Source organism: Daktulosphaira vitifoliae, unplaced genomic scaffold (genome assembly GCF_025091365.1).
Source record: "Daktulosphaira vitifoliae isolate Bord-2020 unplaced genomic scaffold, ASM2509136v1 Scaffold_2, whole genome shotgun sequence".
Lineage (NCBI taxonomy): Eukaryota > Metazoa > Arthropoda > Insecta > Hemiptera > Phylloxeridae > Daktulosphaira > Daktulosphaira vitifoliae.
Window position 1 is genome coordinate 37,987,380 of NW_026099573.1, and position 20,500 is coordinate 38,007,879.

Here is a 20,500-nt window from a genome sequence, read left to right on the forward strand (position 1 = left end):
GGTTCCTTGATATTTATTAAAGTTATCTCAATGAGATAAAAATAAAACGATTTAAACGTTTTTTTCTAATTTAAAAACTTCTGTAGAATATTTTAAAATAGACTAAAATATATAATCGAAAATATTAACACAAAAATTAGTATACGGTAGCCATTTTCACCATGAAGACAAAAAAACGTACAACATTTTTTTTTTCCATAATAGTGTATATTACATAATCTTTAATTTAAGATATATATAAAAATGTCAGTATTTCCGGAACACTTTTAAAAGTAAAGAAGAAAAAGTAAATTTTTTGTGAAAAAGTTGTCATTTTGAATCCACCTCAAAAATTGAAAAAAAAATCCCTTAATCAAATAACAAGTAGCTTAACCAGCTTTATCCACATAAACAATTAAAACCATTCATTTCTAATATTTTTTAAATATATAATATTTTTACTCTATTTGTGTGTGCTACTACCAATCTGTAACATTCCAATTTTTTTCATAACATGTTGCTAAATAAATCATAAATCTAAAAAAAAAAATGATTTTTAGCTTCACCTGAATTTAACAATGGATGAAATGAAAAATTTACTGTAAATAGTAATTATAAAATATCCTGATTGTATATTAATCTTAACAATACTATTTGTTCTATTGAATGATTCTATTCTATTTCAAACATGCAAATTGAGCTAAAAGTTATGGTAGTAAATTCTTTTTTTTTTATTATAAACTTTCACTTTAAAGGACAAAAAATGTAGGTTAAAAATGATTACTTTTAACATATTAAAAATCAATAATAATTTGAAAACAAATATAAAAATTATATAGTATATAAGTAAAAGAATTATTAATGTGGATATAATTAAGGAAATAGAAGTTGATGTTGCTTTTATAATTATCCACTAATTTCTAAGAATTAAACACTATCTACAGATTTGCATCGAAACGTTTTTTATGGTAGTGATTTTAATCACTGTCAGATTAAATCTATACTGGATCCAACTATGCCACGTCCCCACTGTGCTGGATTTTTTTTTATAAATCTGACCCTTTACCGGCCCACAGATGGATTCAAAATGACAATTTGTTCATAAAAAATTAACTTTTGAAGATGTTCCGGAAAGACTGACTCTTTTATATAAATATTAAACTAAAGCTAATGTAATATATAAATTATTAAAAAATAATTATTTAATTATTTTTTATTTTTTAAGTACTTGCATCAAAACCTTCAACTTTTATATATGTTTACCATAAAAGTAATAACGACTTTATAATTTCTCCGTAAAAATTACAATACTAAATTATTAAATATCCATTTCATAATATATTTAATTGCTATATAAATATTTATTCATATATTACACTTACAAATCATAAAACTATTAATCAGGATATAAAAAAGGAAAAAGGAGATCATGTAGCTTATGGAATGATTCACCAATTTTTTAAAATTAAACACTATCTACAGATTTGTATAGAAGCCTTTTTTATGATAGTGATTTTAATCATTGTCAGATATCATCTATACGGGCCCCAACTATGCTACGTCCCCACTGTACTAAGTTTTTTAAAATTATTTATGATCTTCCTATAGCAAATTAAAGTTAGTCAAAATTTTATTATTTTAAGATTTTAATAAAATCTACTTACTAGAATTATTTTGTTCGATGGCAATATATTTTGATTCCAAATTCAAATACTTATCATGTAATTCATCATATTTTTCAATACAATTTTGACACTTGTTATTAACTTCAAACATTTTATTTATATTTCCTACAGATTTTCCTGTTTCTTCAATACATTCATTCTCATTGTCAAAAAATTTTTTCTCCGTAAATGAAATATTCTCGGAGCGATTTTTTTCTTTAACCTAATTCAAGTATTTATAAATGTTGAATAAGTAGTGCTATTTTTTAAATTTATCAAGATAAATAGTAGATGGTAGTAGCTCATTAACCGTGACATTTGATTGTTCAGCCAATACTTCACAATTGTTTTGTTCAGCTCCTTTATTTTGAATGGAATTCATTTGATACTATACAACAATATTGACAAATAAAAAAAAATAGTATAATAATACTTTGTTTTATTATATTTTTAAGGTTAATATTTATTATATTATAAGGTTTTTACTTTGACTTTTTTCATATATAAATCTATAATTGTTTTCAAAGAACTTGACATTTTTATTAAATTTTCCCACAATATATCTCTAAAAAGTTTTGTTAATATCAGCCGTAAAGGCAAAGCGTGATAATTGGAATAATGTTAAGACATCGATAACATCGCGTTGCAATTTCAGCCCCGCATATAAACATTGGTTTAATGATGTTCCGGAAAACGCTTGAGCCGACGCGTCCAAAACCACTCTTAATTTTATATCCCCTTCTGATTGTTTATTTACGGCGTGATGAGGAATGAAATATAAATCTTTAGATGTAGCGAGAGACATATGGCCCAAGGCCAAATATTTTGCCATGAATGTACAATAAGACTCACGTAACCGACGATCCGACTCTAATTTTTTCTCTAAATACGTAAAACGTCGCATAGCGACTGCACGTGAACCGTAAAAAGTATTTTCCGTAACCGGTTGACAAAAAAACAGCGGTACCACAAAACGTCCGTCTTCATCACGCGAACTTTTCTCGTTATACATAGTTTCACAGATACCTGCGTGAGTAAAATCATCAGGCGCCGCCTCAGGTTCTTCTATTTGCCAGAATTTACTAATTATATTTTCCACCGACGACACAAGAGAAATAGGGCAAGACACTTCAGTATAATCGTTGGTCTGGGGGACTGGACCGATAAGTATCCATCCAAACACTGAGCCAAAAGCCACTGGCAGCGTCTCTCCGACGGAGACGCGATTACCGTTGAGTATACGTGCGAACAAGTCTGCGCCGAGCAATAAGTCCACATTATTAGGCACCGCAAATGACGGATCAGCTAAAGCTAGGTTATCATATTTCGCGGCTATGTCATCAGCAATACCTTCACTGGGCATCTGGACGGTAATAGTAGGAAACATCCATGCGTTGAATGTAAAAATAGGCTCTGTCGCGTATCTTGGTCGTATATCACACTTTACTAACCCTTGAACATTTGGTACTGATGTCCCTGACAAACCAGAAACCGGGGCCGTCCATCGTGTAACCCGAAGTCCTAATCGCGTAACACAGGACGAAATTATTGCATTAATTTGTGACGCCGAGTCCACAAGTGCCCGTATAGTGTGTAAAACGCCGACACAGTCGCGTATGTGTACAAGGACTGTTCCTAATAATACTGAATGACCAACAGTCGGGCCGTGTCCAGTGAGTGACGCTGGAACAACAGTTTCATCTTGCAGCGGTTGACTATTGGTTGTAACATTGGACATCGGCATAATACGGACGTTAGCATCTGTGTGTAATAGTGGGTGATGTCGTTGAGTACAGTTGTCACACGCTATCGGTGCCCGACAATCGGGTGCCCAATGACCGACACGGAGACAACGAGAGCACGCTTTATTTTCACGTACCCATTTAACACGTGTGGCGGCGGCCCATGTTTTGAACGTTTTATAACTGGATACTGCATGCCCGCCGTTACAAATTTTACACACACTGCTCGACCTATTGTTAGTGGATACTAACGACAACGACATTGGTTGTCTCCGACTTTTGAATCCTGTCTGCAACGTGTTTTGAAGTCTCGGTAGTTGCCTTTGAGTCCTTGGAGTAGACTCATGTGGCGCGCACTCAAGCACGTTTAAACGTTGTTTCACGAAATTAAATAACTCCAGTACAGTCGGAAAGCGATTTAATAGTTGAGCTTCGAATAATTTAACCGTATGCGTCGGTAAACACCGTGACGCCATCGTAAATAACATAAAATCTCCAAGATCTGGTAGTTTCATCGTATTAAGTAACGATACCCCTTCATCAAAAATCACGAGAAATTTATGTAGATCGGTTAAAGACTCGTTAGACGATTTCGGCGCTGTTAATAATTTTTCTATTAATGACGCTGCGACTAAACGCGGCTTATCGAAACGCGCCTTCAACGTAGCCCACGCAAGTTTATAGTTGTCGCCTGAAACTGGTATTCCACTTATTGCTTCTGACGCACTACCCTTTAAACACCCGACTAAATAATAAAACTTTTCTGTNACTACCCTTTAAACACCCGGCTAAATAATAAAACTTTTCTATATCCGTAATATTAGGGCGCTGATCCACAGTAGTGATAAAACGATCATAGAATGACATCCATTTAAAAATATCTCCATGAAAGGTAGGCAATGGTATGTCAGGTAATCGGGTAAACGTTGCGCTGGCCGAACTTTGTGTAAGTGAATTATTATTACTCGACGGCTGTTCAGGTCTCCCTATCGCAGACATCTCCGGAACGACTACGTGCGCATTTTGATTATGATGTTCTACAGGCTGATCATCACTGTGTTCATGTTGTACATGTCCTCGTTCATGTAACGACATACGAGATTCTCGATGGACTGAAATTAAACTTTGTGTATCATCATGATACCGATTGACAACCGATTTCGCGAAAGCGATCATTTCCCGTAATTCAACCGTTAAGTTGTGAGTATATTCGGATTCTAAACCAAGATCAATTAAACAGTCAATTATAGTATTATTTTCTGCAGTGAAAGCAGTCCAAATTTGATCAATTTCATTTAGAAGCACTGCCAATTGGGGTAGATGTTCACTGTTATCGAGACAGCGAGTTGCTACCGCGTGAATCGCGCGAATCCGCTCGACACAATCATCGCGTTTGAGGATCGCCTTTCTTTTTAATCGATTGATGCGTTCATTTTCCGGCTGATCCGCCATCGCAAAATTAAATTTTGGAGCGAAAATGAATAAAATTATACCCCTTATTTATAATGTCACGTCGCCAAAATAACGTAAATTAATTATTATATATTAACAACAGTTATTGTGACACAGAAATTTACAATAAATAATCCACGCAAAAAAATAGATAATTGCAATTAATAAATTTAAATCTGTATAACGGAGCGCAAACAAAATTAAAGAAAACAAATAAGTACGTAATACCGCACAATCAACCGGCGCAACTAATCTTAGTAACTAAATAATAACAACGCAAAGTTAAATAATACTTGCGTAATAATAATAACACAAAATCTTATGCACTTAGCAATAAATACTAAAGATGCCCAACAACCATATATATATCAAATAAAACAATTCTACCAAATAACTAATGTTTTAAATTCTAGCCTGAAATATAAACATACAACACAAAACACTAAGTAATAAATAGCGTGAACATCAACAGTAACATACCACAATATTACTTATCTATACTATCGATAACTATCAATAAAACGCCGCACGGGCAATAAACTAAACAGTAGCAACAAGATAACTACGACCGATACTACTTATATCATGTGATTACATCATGTCACCTATTTTTGTCTGAGCGGGCCCATCAGGCTCAAACAATGGCAAGAAAACCCACCACGCCCTGCTTACCAAAATGTAAAAATATATAGAGATGAAACTTACAATTACCAGAGTAAATTATTTCACTATTTTATACTTTTAACGTTAAGTTAATTATCTTAACATAAATGACGGATCGGGGGGTTTTACCTGACAATCGTATAATATCAATTCTAAACAGTAATTTTATTATACATATATATATAGACAAACTAATAAATATTTAATATATCAATATATTATCATTAGAATAATAATAGTAAAAAGAAACAAACAAAATCGAAACATCACCCAGCCATCAGCTATCCATAGTGCAATTAACGTTGAGTCGACTGCCAAAACGCTTCCCAAGTTAATTGTTCCTTTTGCGTATGGAATGTCAACCTCCGCTGCTCTATTTCCGTTGAGCACTCGAGTAATAGCACGTAACTGGTAATATAAAGTGTCGGTTGTCACCTAAACAGGCCAATACCAACCAAAAAACAATGTAACAAATTAAAAACACGCCAGCTCACTGGCCACGAGTCATCAGACTCAAGAGATGCGGTACGACTTCAATCGCGTACACCGACGTAGTGCCGCAAGGTGCCGGTAGTGCCGGACACGATTGTCGTCACTACACTGAGAGGGGTGATGCCAATTCGAGCTATGTGTAATTTTACCGGCTACACACATAACTTTTGAACAGTCAATATATATAATTTTGTTGTTAAAAACTCACAAAATAAAGTAAATGTTAGTTGTAGTTTTTCAACTCATGGTAATTTTCGTAAAATATAACAGCAATGTATAATCTTAAATTAACTTTTATCAAGCCATCAAGTCACAATTTATTACAAGAATGACTAAAAATACATTTATATTTTTGATTGGTTTCCCGTCAAACCAAATTATAGGTAGTAAATAATTGTCAATAAGACAAGTACTATCGGTTTTTTTTTTAATATTCGTCATGTTAACCTGAGCATACTTGAAAGCTCTAAACTGACAATAAAAGAGGTAAGTATTTTTTGGCAAAAAGCGCGTTTACCTATCAGTGCTGAACAGTATTGCATAAAAAAACTTCAAAAATATTACAAGAATGGAGAAATTTACAAAAACTGCAATACAGAAAATCTGACACTTAAGCAAAAAAAAAATGAAGAATTTAGTTTAAAACTAAATGATTTGTTTGACATTGCTCAAGTTGATGCCCTTAATTTAATGTCATTACAAGAAGACAGAGATTTTTTATTAATGCAAAGACAAAAAGGACGTCCTGGTATTATGTTAGGAGTTGATATGAATATTGCACAACTATTTGCTTATCAAACAACCCATAGAAGATTACAGAGAGTTTTTAGAACTAACAATTATTTTCTTGGTGGAGTTCCCCTAGGGGAGTTTCCTTTAGAGTTCCGGGAGCTATCCATCATGCTAAATGGATGGCAAAAGCTTTATATTGCTTAAAAATATTTATATTCCGAAACCAATTTAATTTAACCCAAAAAGAAGAACTGCCAATAGCTAGTATTTGTATATTTATTATTAGATTATACGTAAGAGATTGGTTTAGTGCACCAATTGCTTCTAATGCACCATACCAAAATTTAAATTTTTTAAAAGGTTTGGTAACTTATCAGTCAATAGATAAAAATAGATCAGAAGTTACAGTTAAAAAAATGTGTGGTCATTTATGGTATCTATCACCAGAGAATACGGTATTATCACGTTTTGATACTAATGTTCCATTTGATACAAAGAGAAAAATTATAGCTGCTCTAAAAATCCACACAGATGATTATGTACCAACAAAATACTTCATAGTAAAATTAATACCTTCTCAGCTTCGTATCGAAGCTAAAACAAATTATACAAAATCTTCATTTAGAGAGATTGAAGCCCTTCAAATGAGCGTTTTAAATTATCAAATATTTTTTATGTGACTAAATAGTAAGTTTAATAACCATTCGAATTCGATAGTTACTATTCAATATTTTCTATAATTACATCAAAGTCTGTCTACCAAAATGTCATCATGTTACTAAATTATATATTTTTTCATTATATTATTTTCATCAATAATATTATGGAATCGATTCCCAGGCTAGCATTATTATAGCGTCAATTTTTTATGCACACAGGTCATTTATACCTGTTAATTATGAGTAACTTTTGAATACGAGTATTAACTCAAAAAAAATCATGAACTTCTAAATTTCTAATAGTGTTTTAATAGTAACTATTCATTTTTTACCTATTGAATTATTATATTCAAACACCTTAAAATTTGAAGGAAAACAAAAAAAATTTGGGGGTCGCAAAAATATACTTTTGCTTAACCGTATTGATTGTATGCATTAAATAAATGCTTTGAATCTCTCTACAAATATTAATTGTGTTGTAAATAAACTATAACGGACATATTTTTTATATTTACGTCATTATAAAAATTCTTAATATAATGACATAAAATTATTATATTGATATAATATTATATGATATTTAGAACAAGAGGTAAAATGTACAGAGTAGACTGATAACATAGATTAAGCCCATTGTTCATGGCTACCATGAATAAAACAGATGCCGAATATTTAGATGGTAAACTGGAACGCTCAACGATTGAATGCTTCAGTAAGCTTATAATCCATGGAAATTATCAGACTTAGAATATACACAAAATACATACTAATTTGTTTGTTAACTATTCATTTTACTGTTAATATTTTATTAGTAATTCACATAAAGTATTATTATCATATTGTACAAATAAAAATATTTTTATTATAACTGAAGTTTTACTTTTGATTACTAATGTCTATAAATCTAGATTCTGGGGTTGTGACTGCAGATGATGAAAGATCAATTAGCGAGCAAGATAAGTATGTAGTTCAAAAATTTATCATGTGTTTTAGAAGAATGTTTAAGTTAAATTATTTACAATTAAATTTTTAATTAGTGAAAAATAATTAAATTTTCTATTTTATTTTATTTACATACATATCTATCGTTTTTTTATAAGCTTCAATATGTTTTATTAATTCAGCAGTTATTTTTTTGTCGTGTTGATCTCAATTTTCTTCAGGCTTGTTTCTAAAAGTAACGTAAAACTTATATTAATATTCTTCTCATAATAGAGAGACCAATTATTTATTTTTTATTTTTAAAATGACCAGATTAAAAACCTCTATAAATATTTTTAATAGGCATTACTTTAATATTTAGTCAGAGGTATCATATTATGAACTTTTTAATAGAAATAGACTTCAGAATTTTAACTTATCCAAATCAATAATACCTCGTATAATAATTGATTTTTTTTTTGTTATCTTTTATTTACAGTTTTTATTTATTGTGCGACGTATTGAAAAATTATTCAAAAAAATCCCATATCTTATCCAGAACGTGATCTTGGTTTTGTTACGTCCCTAGCAAATTTTCCAAGCTGCGCCCCTCCCATATATGCACATATTAAATTCTAAAATTTGTTTCCCTAACCTATGATCTGAATATAGCCCTACTTTTATGGTATCCTAAACATAGATTAACATTTTGAAATAATGTTGTAATATTATATTTTTTATGTTATAAACTATCACTTACGATTTGTTAATTTCCATCTCCAAAACTTTAATACGGTCACTTGTTTCTAATAACTCATTTTTATCTTCCTCTATTTGACGCATGGCGCTGTTTCAATGTTTTTTTAATGATTCTTCTCTATCTTTTAAAAGCATTATTTCCATTTTGTATCTTGCCAATTTTCTTGTGTAACTAAAAAATAGAATGAAAATTATGAATTTTGTAATAAAATTTTATTGTTTGAAAACTTCATATTTCTATAAATTATTGTAATTATGTTGTTGTAAAGCCGCATTATTCTGGGTCATGCTACTCGGCCCAAACGTTACGCGGTTTTGTTCTGGCAAGTGCGCATAATCAGTACGATTTGTGTCGGCTGTTCCTCGCGTCCTCTGGGCGGTAGTAAACGGATTTCATATGGTCTCGTTGTTCGTGTCGCAGCTTATGAGAAGGACCGGATCTCCTGCGTAATGCGAGACAGTGCTCTCTCTAATTCGGACATGGGCGCATCCATACGGGTGTTAAGAGATATATCACGTAAACTTTGCCTTAACGCGCCTATCTCCTCCGTTGCATGGGATATTTAACGCGCCGTATACATGTCATCTGTATACGCTGCGTTCACACATCCGTTGGGACGGCCGGTTGCCTGGGACCACTCGTGTAGAGACCCTGTTTCGGGTTCCTCTAGCGCCAGGTTAACCGGTTGATCCGCGTGTGTAGGGGGGACGACGGTCCGGCATAGCGCGGGGGCGTCGTCTATCCGTGACTCGCGTTCCGTCTCGNGTTCATAAACGCACTAAAATTTTCATATGATAGATTAACACAAAAAGAAACTAACGTAAAAATTGATAAGGGCCAGCCTGAAAATGAAACATTAGAAATATTTGCAAATTATAAAAAGGGAGAGAATGTACTGGGTGATGGAAACTGTGGTATATATGCACTGGTAAATGCTCTAAATTATGGAAAATCAAATAAAATAACCTCTATATCAGAAATTTTGGACATTTTAGAAATTAACGATTTACCCAATTATTGGTTAAATGATTCAGAAATTGCAACACTCGCGAATTTTTACGAACATGACACGTATATTTTTAATTCCACTGATAAAACTGGAATTATTCATGGTTTAGGTAATCGTTCCCCAATAGTACTCTATAATGTAGAAAACAACACACACTGGATTCCTGGAATATTAGCAAAAANTACACACTGGATTCCTGGAGTATTAGCAAAAAAACGATCTAAATATATTCCAAAAAACATAATAAGTTTCACAGATTTCGAACCTCTTAATAAATTAAAAAACGCGATAATTAATCATAATGCTGACAAATGTAAAAACACACAAAGTAAAGAACCGATTGTAGATCCAAACACAAGTAATAAAGTAATTCTAACTGTAAACACAATCACACAAACAAAAAACAAGGCCAATAATTCGGAGAAAAGTAACATCACCGACACAGAAGGGACACTTATTAATATTTCACCAAAATTATCAATAGAACAACACAATTTAGTTGTTGACACTTTAATGCAATACAAGCATTTATTTGTGANTACTTTAATGCAATACAAGCATTTATTTGTGAGTGACGATTCAAACATTACCGTAGATAATGTTACTCCATGTGAAATTAAAATGTTGTCGAATTATACAATGCCCAAATTTAATGCACCTCATAGAATCTCACCCAATCAAAGGGATGAATTAAAAAAACACATTGATAAACTTTTGAATGCAAACATCATAAAACCAGTCACTTCTAATTTTGGGGCACCTGCATTTTTAGTAAAAAAGAAAGAAAAAGATTCATTTAGATTAGTTGTTTCGTACAAAGAATTAAATGAAATAGTTCAATCAGATCTTTATCCAATACCTAGAACGACAGACTTATTAAGGGCTCTTGAGAATGCCAAATATTTTAATTTGCTAGATTTTAATAGTGCATTTTTTCAAATACCAGTAAAAGCTGAAGATCAATATAAATTAGCTTTTACATCAGCACTCGGTCTTTATACTTTCACTAGATTACCGCAAGGATTTAAAAATAGTAGCGCGATTTTTCAAAGAAAATTAAATGAAATTTTTTCTCCATTATTGTACAAATCATTAGTAATTTATATTGACGATGTCACCTCTTATGGGAAAGATTTCAATGAAACTTTAATAAATTTAAAAGAAACGTTAAAAATAATGAATGAGTTTAATTTTTCATTAAAAACAAGCAAATGTAAATTTTTTTATAATGAAATAGAATTACTAGGTCACAAAATTAACGAAAAGGGAATACAACCATTAGATAGAAACATTAAAGCAATTACAGAATTTAAAATTCCAAAAACTCAAAAAGATGTGCGTTCGTTTATAGGAATGTGTTCTTATTACAGAAAACACGTTAAGAATTTTTCCAAAATAGCAAATCCACTTTTTGATTTAATTAAGGGAGATAATAAAAAAATCGAATGGTCTGCTATGCATGATAAAGCGTTTAACATATTAAAACAAATTTTAACCACACAACCATTACTCAAACATTTTGATGATTCTAAAAAAACATTTTTAACGACAGATGCTTCAATTAATGGTTTAGGAGCCTACTTAGAACAAGAACACAATAACACACTATTTCCTATAGGATATGCAAGTAGAAAACTATTATCCAATGAATTAACATATTCATCAACAACATTAGAATTGTTAGGATTATGTTTTGGCGTACAATATTTTAGAGAATTTCTTTTTGGTCGTCATTTTTTTGTTTTTTGTGACAACATTTCGATACAATATTATAAAAATCTCAAAATACCACCAGCAAAGATTGCCAGATTAACTTTAAAATTATTAGATTTTGACTTTGATATAATTTACAAAAAGGGCAAGGAAAATAGAATTGCTGACGCATTATCACGAAATCCAGTAAATAACATAATAGTAAATTCGGTCACAAATGTACAAACTATAAATTTCACAGAAATCAAATTATTACAATCAGAAGATGAATTTTGCAAAGGGATAATAGATGCTTTAAATGACAAGGAGGTCCCAATAAATATTAAAAGAAAGTCAAGACAATTTATTTTCAAAGACGAAATATTATATTTAAAAAAATACACACCAAATAAAACAATTGAATCAATTTTGGTACTACCACAAAAAGTAATACCAAACATTTTAAAATCTTATCATGAATCACTTATNAAAAATTTGTCCCGACGACCTATCTTCTATACGCAAATGGCTACCATATTCAAAAATATGCTATTTTTGTATGAAAATTATGGGTTTTGTATTTTATTTTAATAGAAGTTGATGTTGCTTTTGCAATTATCCAACAATTTTTTAAAATTAAACACTATCTACAGATTTGCATCGAAGCGTTTCTTATGATAGTGATTTTAATCACTGTCAGATTAAATCTAGACTGAACCCAACTATGCAATGTCTCCACTATGCCGCGACCCCACTGTGCTACCGTTTGTTTTTTATTATAAACATTTACAACAATCAACTTTAAATGATTAAAAAAATAGGTTAAATATGTCATTTTTCTTATTTTTAACTTATTAATAATCAAAATCAGTATTAATTTAAAACAATTCTTTTTTTTCTTTTAATTATTTTTTANATTTAAAACAATTCTTTTTTTTCTTTTAATTATTTTTTATATGTAATTAGTAATAATATAAAAAATTAGAACTGATAGATAAAGTCTAATTGCAGATTTGAAGACAACGCGAAAAGTTGATTTAGAATAGTATATTTTTGTTTCTGATGGAAGTTCCTTGTAGTCCAGTGTATAAAACTTATAACTTTGTTAACCCAACCCAACCAAACCCCACAATCTAGCACGGGTTACAGTCCTTTTTTCTTGATGTATGGATTCGAACCTGCATTTCCAGTAGATAATAAAACATTACCCACAAACATACCGTATGATATATTACAATCATTAGAATATCTTAAGTATGTTAGTGAAACAATTCCAAATATAATAAAAAAAGTACAAGAGAAACAAAAAAACAATTATGACAAAAAACACATCATATTAACATTCGACCCAAGGGACTTAGTATTAGTAAAATTTCCATTTGCTCAACCAGGAAAATCGCCCAAATTAGCACCAAAATATTGAGGACCATTTAAAATAATAAAGAAAGTCAATGACCTAAATTATATAATTGAATTAGTACTAAATAATAAGAAAGTGGAAGACACAGTGCATGTAAGACGTCTAAAACCTTACTTTCTAAGAAATTATGAATAAAACATAACACTTTTCAAAAAAAAAAATAATTCAAGTTTCCAAATTAAAATAAATTTCCTATCATAGATATTTACTTTCAAAACTGGCCGACCAGGTAATTTTATCCATACGATTCATCACAAACATTTAAATGGTTAGGTACCACAGGTAGATAAATAAGTCTAATCCGTCTAATCATCAATTATAATACTATTAATTAATAATTAATTAATTATATTACACAAATAATTTAACACAAAATACAGCGCAGCTACGCTTGTGAATGTAAACACAATACTAACCCAATAAGTTGAATGTCAAATCACAGCCTCTTTAGGCATGTAACAAAGGATCGNTAAAACTGGCCGACCAGGTAACTTTATCCATACAATTCATCACGAACATTTAAATGATTAGGTACCACAGGTAAATAAATAAGTCTAATCCCTCATCACTATTTACAGATTTATACGACGATATAATCATCAATTATAATACTATTACTTAATAATTAATTAATTATATTACACAAGTAATTTAACACAAAACACAGCGCGGATACGCTTGTGAATGTAAACACAATACTAACCCAATAATTTGAATGTCAAATCACAGCCTCTTTAAACACATAACAAAAAATCAAATAATCTACTAAATATCATTTGTCACAGCACCATAGCCATTATAACAAAAAAAAAAGGGGGGAAACAACCTAATTAATATCATAATTTTTTTTTCTCTTTTTTCACATTATATACACAACACAATAATACATATTTGAATAAACACTATACACATAATAACAATATTTCTTATCTTAAAACTTAATTTCAAATATCAAACAAAGATACATCATATTTTTAATCATAAGAAATAACACACAATCGAAAAAAATATATATGTATATATCGCTCATACAACAATGTAAATTAAATGAAAATTCTCCACATTTTCAATATGCTACCTTGTTAATAAGATAACATTTTTATATTTAAAAATCAAAAAAAATATATATATATTTTCTTTTCCATTACTTACAATAACTCATATAAACAAACATTTTAGAGTTGTGACTACCACAATTTCTCTTAAAGTAACAACATTACATGATTAATACACATATATCAAGAAAAGTCATTTTATAATTCTGTTCTGTGTTATTATAGTATGGACCCATCTTGTAATGGGATTTATTTCGTAAAAAACACCTTCTGGAGGAAGGTCCAAAAAGTGTGCGACGTAAAACAGCTATGCCCCAAATGTTCCCTTAACGAAAATCATCGAAAAACTGTGGTACATAATTATCACCTCTCAAAATATAATTATCAATGGACTCAGGATGTAATCCATTATTTTAAATCGAGACCGATATCGTTTCTGGCTAGGGAAATAGCTAACTATGCTTGGTGCGATGTGGAGTTGGATATGAGGAGGTGGTATAGTGCTACGTTCAGACCCGGTTTACCATCAGATGAAGGACATACATATTGGGAAGGGGGATTAATTAGTAGAAGTTTAACTAAAAAACGTAATAAAAAATATAAATACCCAATCACAACAAAAAATTATTGGAATCGCATAATTTTCTTGATATTTATAAAAAAAGCTAACATAAATTTTACAGATTTGTCTATTCTAAATAAATATAACCTAATGACCGAAAAAAAAGGATCTGTTTCTAATGACCCATGGGCATTCACATATCTAAATAGTTCAGATTCTTTAAATGAAAATGAAACGTGGAGTTATGATAGAACGTTAGATTATAAAAATGTCATTCTTAAATATGACATCATTACAATTGAACAAGCCATATCTTATGAATTCATATCATTTGAATTCTGCACCACTTTTGCAGAGTGCATAAATTATGCAAAGATCTTTTTTCCTTATGAGAAGTTTGATTATTTTACATATGGGGATGCTTCGATTTCTAAAGAGAATTGGAATACTCTCATTATAATGTAGTGATGAGGTAATTGAGGTCTTTATGTAGTAATATACCACTTCCTTCCTAATATTATATATTCCTTTAAAACTTTAGATTTAATTTTATTATATATAACGTTTACTCTTATATACAATGTTATACTTAACATAAAATTATTTAATTTAAATCTAATATTAATCATTTAACTTTTAGAGATACTATTTTATGTCATAAATACTTTAATACAATACTACTTTTGATTTACTTACATTGCATTTATTCTATTATTTTATTATTCTATCACATACAAAAAAAAAAGAAGAAGGGGCATTACATTAAAAATCTATCGTGAAATTTTCATGTGCTTAATAATATAGCATAGCAATAATAGTCAAGGTCAAATAATATCCTTTTGAAAATTATTATTATTTTCTAATTTCTCAATATGATTTATATTCAATGTTTAATAATTTTTAAACAATATATTCATATTGTATCAAACCAAGTATGGTATAATTAATGTAATATTATTTCTGATACTTAATAATTATCTCTATTCACCATGTTATAAGGAAACAATAGATTATTATAATCCACAATTTTCCTAAAAATATATTTGGAATAAATTATATAAAAAAAAAAAGAATTATATCCAATTTAAAATTATATACATTTTTAATTTCATATTATTTAACATAAAGGTAAACATGAATCTGCTACTATCAATCATACTCTCAACTGTGTTCATTGAAGCTCACTCAATCATTGCATACGATTGCTCGGCAGACCATTTGAACATAACGTCATTTAGTAGTCTTTCGGTAGCACAATGCGAAAAACCTCTACCAACAAAAACAATGAAAATAGATCGGATAAAATTAATACAAAAAACTGAAACTCACAGCATTTATTACAAAACCTGTCTGATAGCCATAGACTATCTCATATTCAAATGTTCAACATTTGGAGATTTACAAGATTACCTGATAACTATTATTCAGAAGTCTCAGAAATAGGTACTGCTAGATGTGAAGAAATTCATAAGAAACTAATTTACCAACTTCCACAAGGAGGAATCATACAAAACTTACGAGTCAATCACACAACTAAAGCATCTTACACAATCGCAGGTTCCATTGATCACAAAGGGAACTGCGAAGGAACCACCTTTATTAGCAACAGAGGTACATAGCTCAAGCAAAATTTGAAATAACGCTTACTGATGGTTATGCAACAGCAAATTATAGGGACAATTCTATGATATTACCAAATGATATTCGTTTCCCATTATCAGCAGCATATGGTTTTGACTCATCCAAAGGTGAAATAATATGGAACACAAAATCATATGATTGCGACATAGAATATGATGTCCTCTATGATGGTCCAGCTGCAGTTATCTCTTCTAAAACTTTTCAAAATCCCACTGAAGAAACAAAAACCTTTTTAGTTGAAACAGAAGGAATAGCATTTGCACTAAAATATGTAAAAAATGTTTTTGCTTGTGGCATACCAGTAGTACAAACAGAACACCACAATTATACATTATTACTTTAGCTAATCGCATGGATGATTTTTCACTAAAACCAATATCTCCACAGAATACAGAACTGATATCATATGTCAATACAAAATTTGTTTGGCTTGAATATCGAGTTGCTCAGTCGTTAAATGAATTATATATAGACATAATAACAAAACAATGTCTATTAGAACGTAAATTACTTTTGCAAAAATTATCTTTGGCCACTTATAGTTTGACAGAATTCGCATANGTGGCCACTTATAGCTTGACAGAATTCGCATATGCCATGTGTGAAACACACGGTTGTGTGGCATTCTCTAATGGAGAAATTATATATTTAATGAAATGCAAACCAGTTCTGGTAAAAATAACTAAAAAGGATACTTGTTTCAATGAATTGCCTGTACTATACCAAAATCAATCATATTTCATGTCACCAAAATCTCATATACTACAAAGGTATGGAACTGAAATAATATGTAATATCAGATTTCCTTCAGCATACTTCATTGAAGGAGAATGGCTTGGACTAAATCCACACTTAACTGAAATAAAAACACCACAAACACTACATCCAGAAACAAAATTCACATGGAAATACAAATCTCTAGAATATCTTATCTCTGCAGGCATTTACAACCAAGATGTAATGCAAGCATTACAAAAACATTTAATGTTTGCTCAAGAAGTTACAGCAATACAAAATAATATAGTGCGTCAAACTTTAGGATATGAAGTATCAAATCAACTCAATTTACACAGACTAATAGACCCAACTGTCATAAGCGATATGGTAGAAGATAAATTACACAAAATGTGGGGATGGTTCACATACTTTGGTTCACTGATGTCTGGTGTATTAGGTATTATTNATTCACTAATGTCTGGTGTATTAGGTATTATTTTTATGATTAAAATCATCACCTTGATTATAAATGCTTGCATGAATATACAATTGCTATATAATACATTTGGCTGGAGCATTAGACTCCTTGGTGGACTCTTTAATAATATTACACATTACTTTATGCACCAAAATCATCAACAACAATACAATAATGTTGTTGATTTATACAATGTCAAAGTAAAAACACCTAATCCACCAAATACTCAAATAAACTTTCGTTCTCTTCTCTATCCAGATCTCAATCAACAAAATATAGAATAATGTTTGATGACATCATGCAAATACCACTGCACAACTATAGATATCCGAATCTGCTTAAACCAATACTCACTCAATATGATCCAAATACAATTTACGACAATACCAAATTCTACGTGTGGTGTTATGGTCAATCTGTCTATCTATTTCCTAAATCAACCAGAGAAGAAAGAATAAAATACAGAAAACAAAAACGAACAAGAAAATTTAATATTTCAAATTAAATAACATTTTTTCTTTCTTTGCTTAAAAATTACACTAATGCAATGCTAGGCTTAATTTACCTTTATATTAACACTTCAGTAACATTTTTTTTTGGGCATTCATGAAATTTATTTATACAACTATTAATTCTAATAAAAAAATTACATCTAGGAAATTGTTACGAAACAGTAACGAAAATAAAGATTATGAACAATTCAATTCATTTTTACCATCCACCAGGAATGCCGTTTGGCGAACAATTTTTTCCAATTAGACCACAAATAAAACAAGAATTTAAAGAACCATTACCACGCCCTTTTCTTACTTTAATAAACACTAGAAATCTCATTACAGTATCTTGGTCCATTAATATCAATTATAATATGTCTAGAGTCAAACATTTTGAAATAGTTTTGTGGACAGAAAATTTAATTCAAAATCATATTACTTGTCACAGTTTTTTCATACCTTTTCGTTCCACCACTATGTCTTGTCGTATCACAATTTATAATACCAATAGAGATTATTTTTTTGCAATTAGAGCAGTAGATGAATATAACAGATTCTCCCCTGTTCACAATAATCAAATATTTATCCCATAAAAATTATTTCTCAATCAATTATTACTTTTATCATTTCATTTTTTTTTTTTATATACCATTCATTCATACTAAAATGCATCATAATTACCACTATCATTTATTTCCCATATACTTAATATACAAAAAAAAGAGTTTTGAACAAAAATTTTCTTTTGTTTTTCCCAATATCCAGTTGATAACATCATAAAATTTCTTAATTTTCTTCTTAATATTATTATTCATTATTATAAAATTAGTCTTAGAACCATAATTATAAAACAAAAAAATTGAGATAAGGTAAAAATCACAAAAAAATTTAGAAGATACAAAATATAAAAAAAAAAGGGTTATTTTTTTTGTTATCAACTTGATACCATCACAAGATTAAATATTACTGCTATTAATAAACACTATTAATATTATTACTATTATTATTATCCTTATTATAAAAATAAATTTTTTGAATAATAATAATAATAATAATGAATAAGAAAACAAAAAAATTATAAGATAACACAAAAAAAAAGATTTATAAGATACTATGAAAATACAAAAAAATATTTTTAGACCATATTACATTGGTCACCACACTATATTTTAAATCTAAAACAAATTATTATTATAATAAATATAGTTTAAAAAAACTAAAAAAACACGCTTTTAAAGCACATCGAACTAAAAAGTTCAAAATAATTTTTAAAATAAGCTTAAAACAATAATGAACGAAAAATACTAGTATTATTGTGATAAAAGCGTCGGGCGCTCAATATACGAAAAATATGGCACAAAGCACCCACGCTTTTATTACAATAATACTAGTATTTTTCGTTCATTATTGTTTTAAGCTTATTTTAAAAATTATTTTTAACTTTTTAGTTCGATGTGCTTTAAAAGCGTGTTTTTTTAGTTTTTTTAAACTATATTTATTTTAAACTTTTTAGTTTCAAGTTATGATAGTAGTTATGGTTGTAACGGGTAACGAGAAATGAGGGTTCGATTCCGGAGAGGGAGTCTGAGAAACGGCTACCACATCCAATGACCACAACGATGGTAGGAATATATAAATATATATACGTAAGGCGCATTAGACGCGGGCGGTATTGGTCAGTCAAAATAAAAATTTGTTTACATATATATAATATTGATGACAAGCACGCGTGTACGGGTACGATAACTAAAAATAAATTTTTATAGGAATAGTGTGCCGTCGTGTGGTGAGCGAGGCGTGAGGAGGGGTGAATGCGTTATGACAGTCTAGTCTAGACGACGGAATATGCGATAACGCGTGGCGTTTGGAGAGTTACAAACATACATACATACATACATACATACATACATACAGGTGAAACTAATATAAGCGTGTTAAAAAATATTTATACTTATTACATTATCATAGTTATTATTATACTTAAATCATAATTTTCTCATTACTATTTATAATTTCATACAAAAAAAAAAATGTAAAAACAACTATTACAGTTGTCACTAGAATTATAATCACTATACATGCTGTCTTAACATCATTAAGTTAATTATTCATGTCTATTTTGTTCTTTGAAAAAAAAAAAAAATGTACAATCAGACATTACACTGATTACTATTATTATTATTACTTAAGCTATTGTAATCATAAAAAAATATCATACCAATACTTCTACTACTTCTCATGTATAATTTTGTAACTTGACCAGATTTCTCAATAATGTAAACCCAAAATTGAACAATTAACTAAATAATTTTTTCTTTCACTATACTCTGATTATGTAACTATACACTAAAATTAATATCAAATATTA

The 20,500-nt window shown here is 29.8% G+C and overlaps 1 protein-coding gene across 1 annotated transcript; it reads left to right on the top strand.

Moving 5' to 3' along the window:
- Window positions 1–17,011: 17,011 nt before the first annotated feature.
- On the top strand, window positions 17,012–18,060 carry LOC126898647 (uncharacterized). The gene is made up of 2 exons (XM_050672909.1): window positions 17,012–17,617; window positions 17,651–18,060. Exons 1-2 carry the CDS (start codon window positions 17,041–17,043, stop codon window positions 17,920–17,922), a joined length of 849 nt encoding a protein of 282 aa, XP_050528866.1. The 5' UTR covers window positions 17,012–17,040; the 3' UTR covers window positions 17,923–18,060.
- The last annotated feature ends 2,440 nt before the right edge of the window (window positions 18,061–20,500 follow it).

Excerpts from the sequence above, each read along its gene's own strand:
- LOC126898647 (XM_050672909.1), top strand. The coding sequence starts at position 17,041 with ATGTGTGAAACACACGGTTGTGTGGCATTCTCTAATGGAGAAATTATA.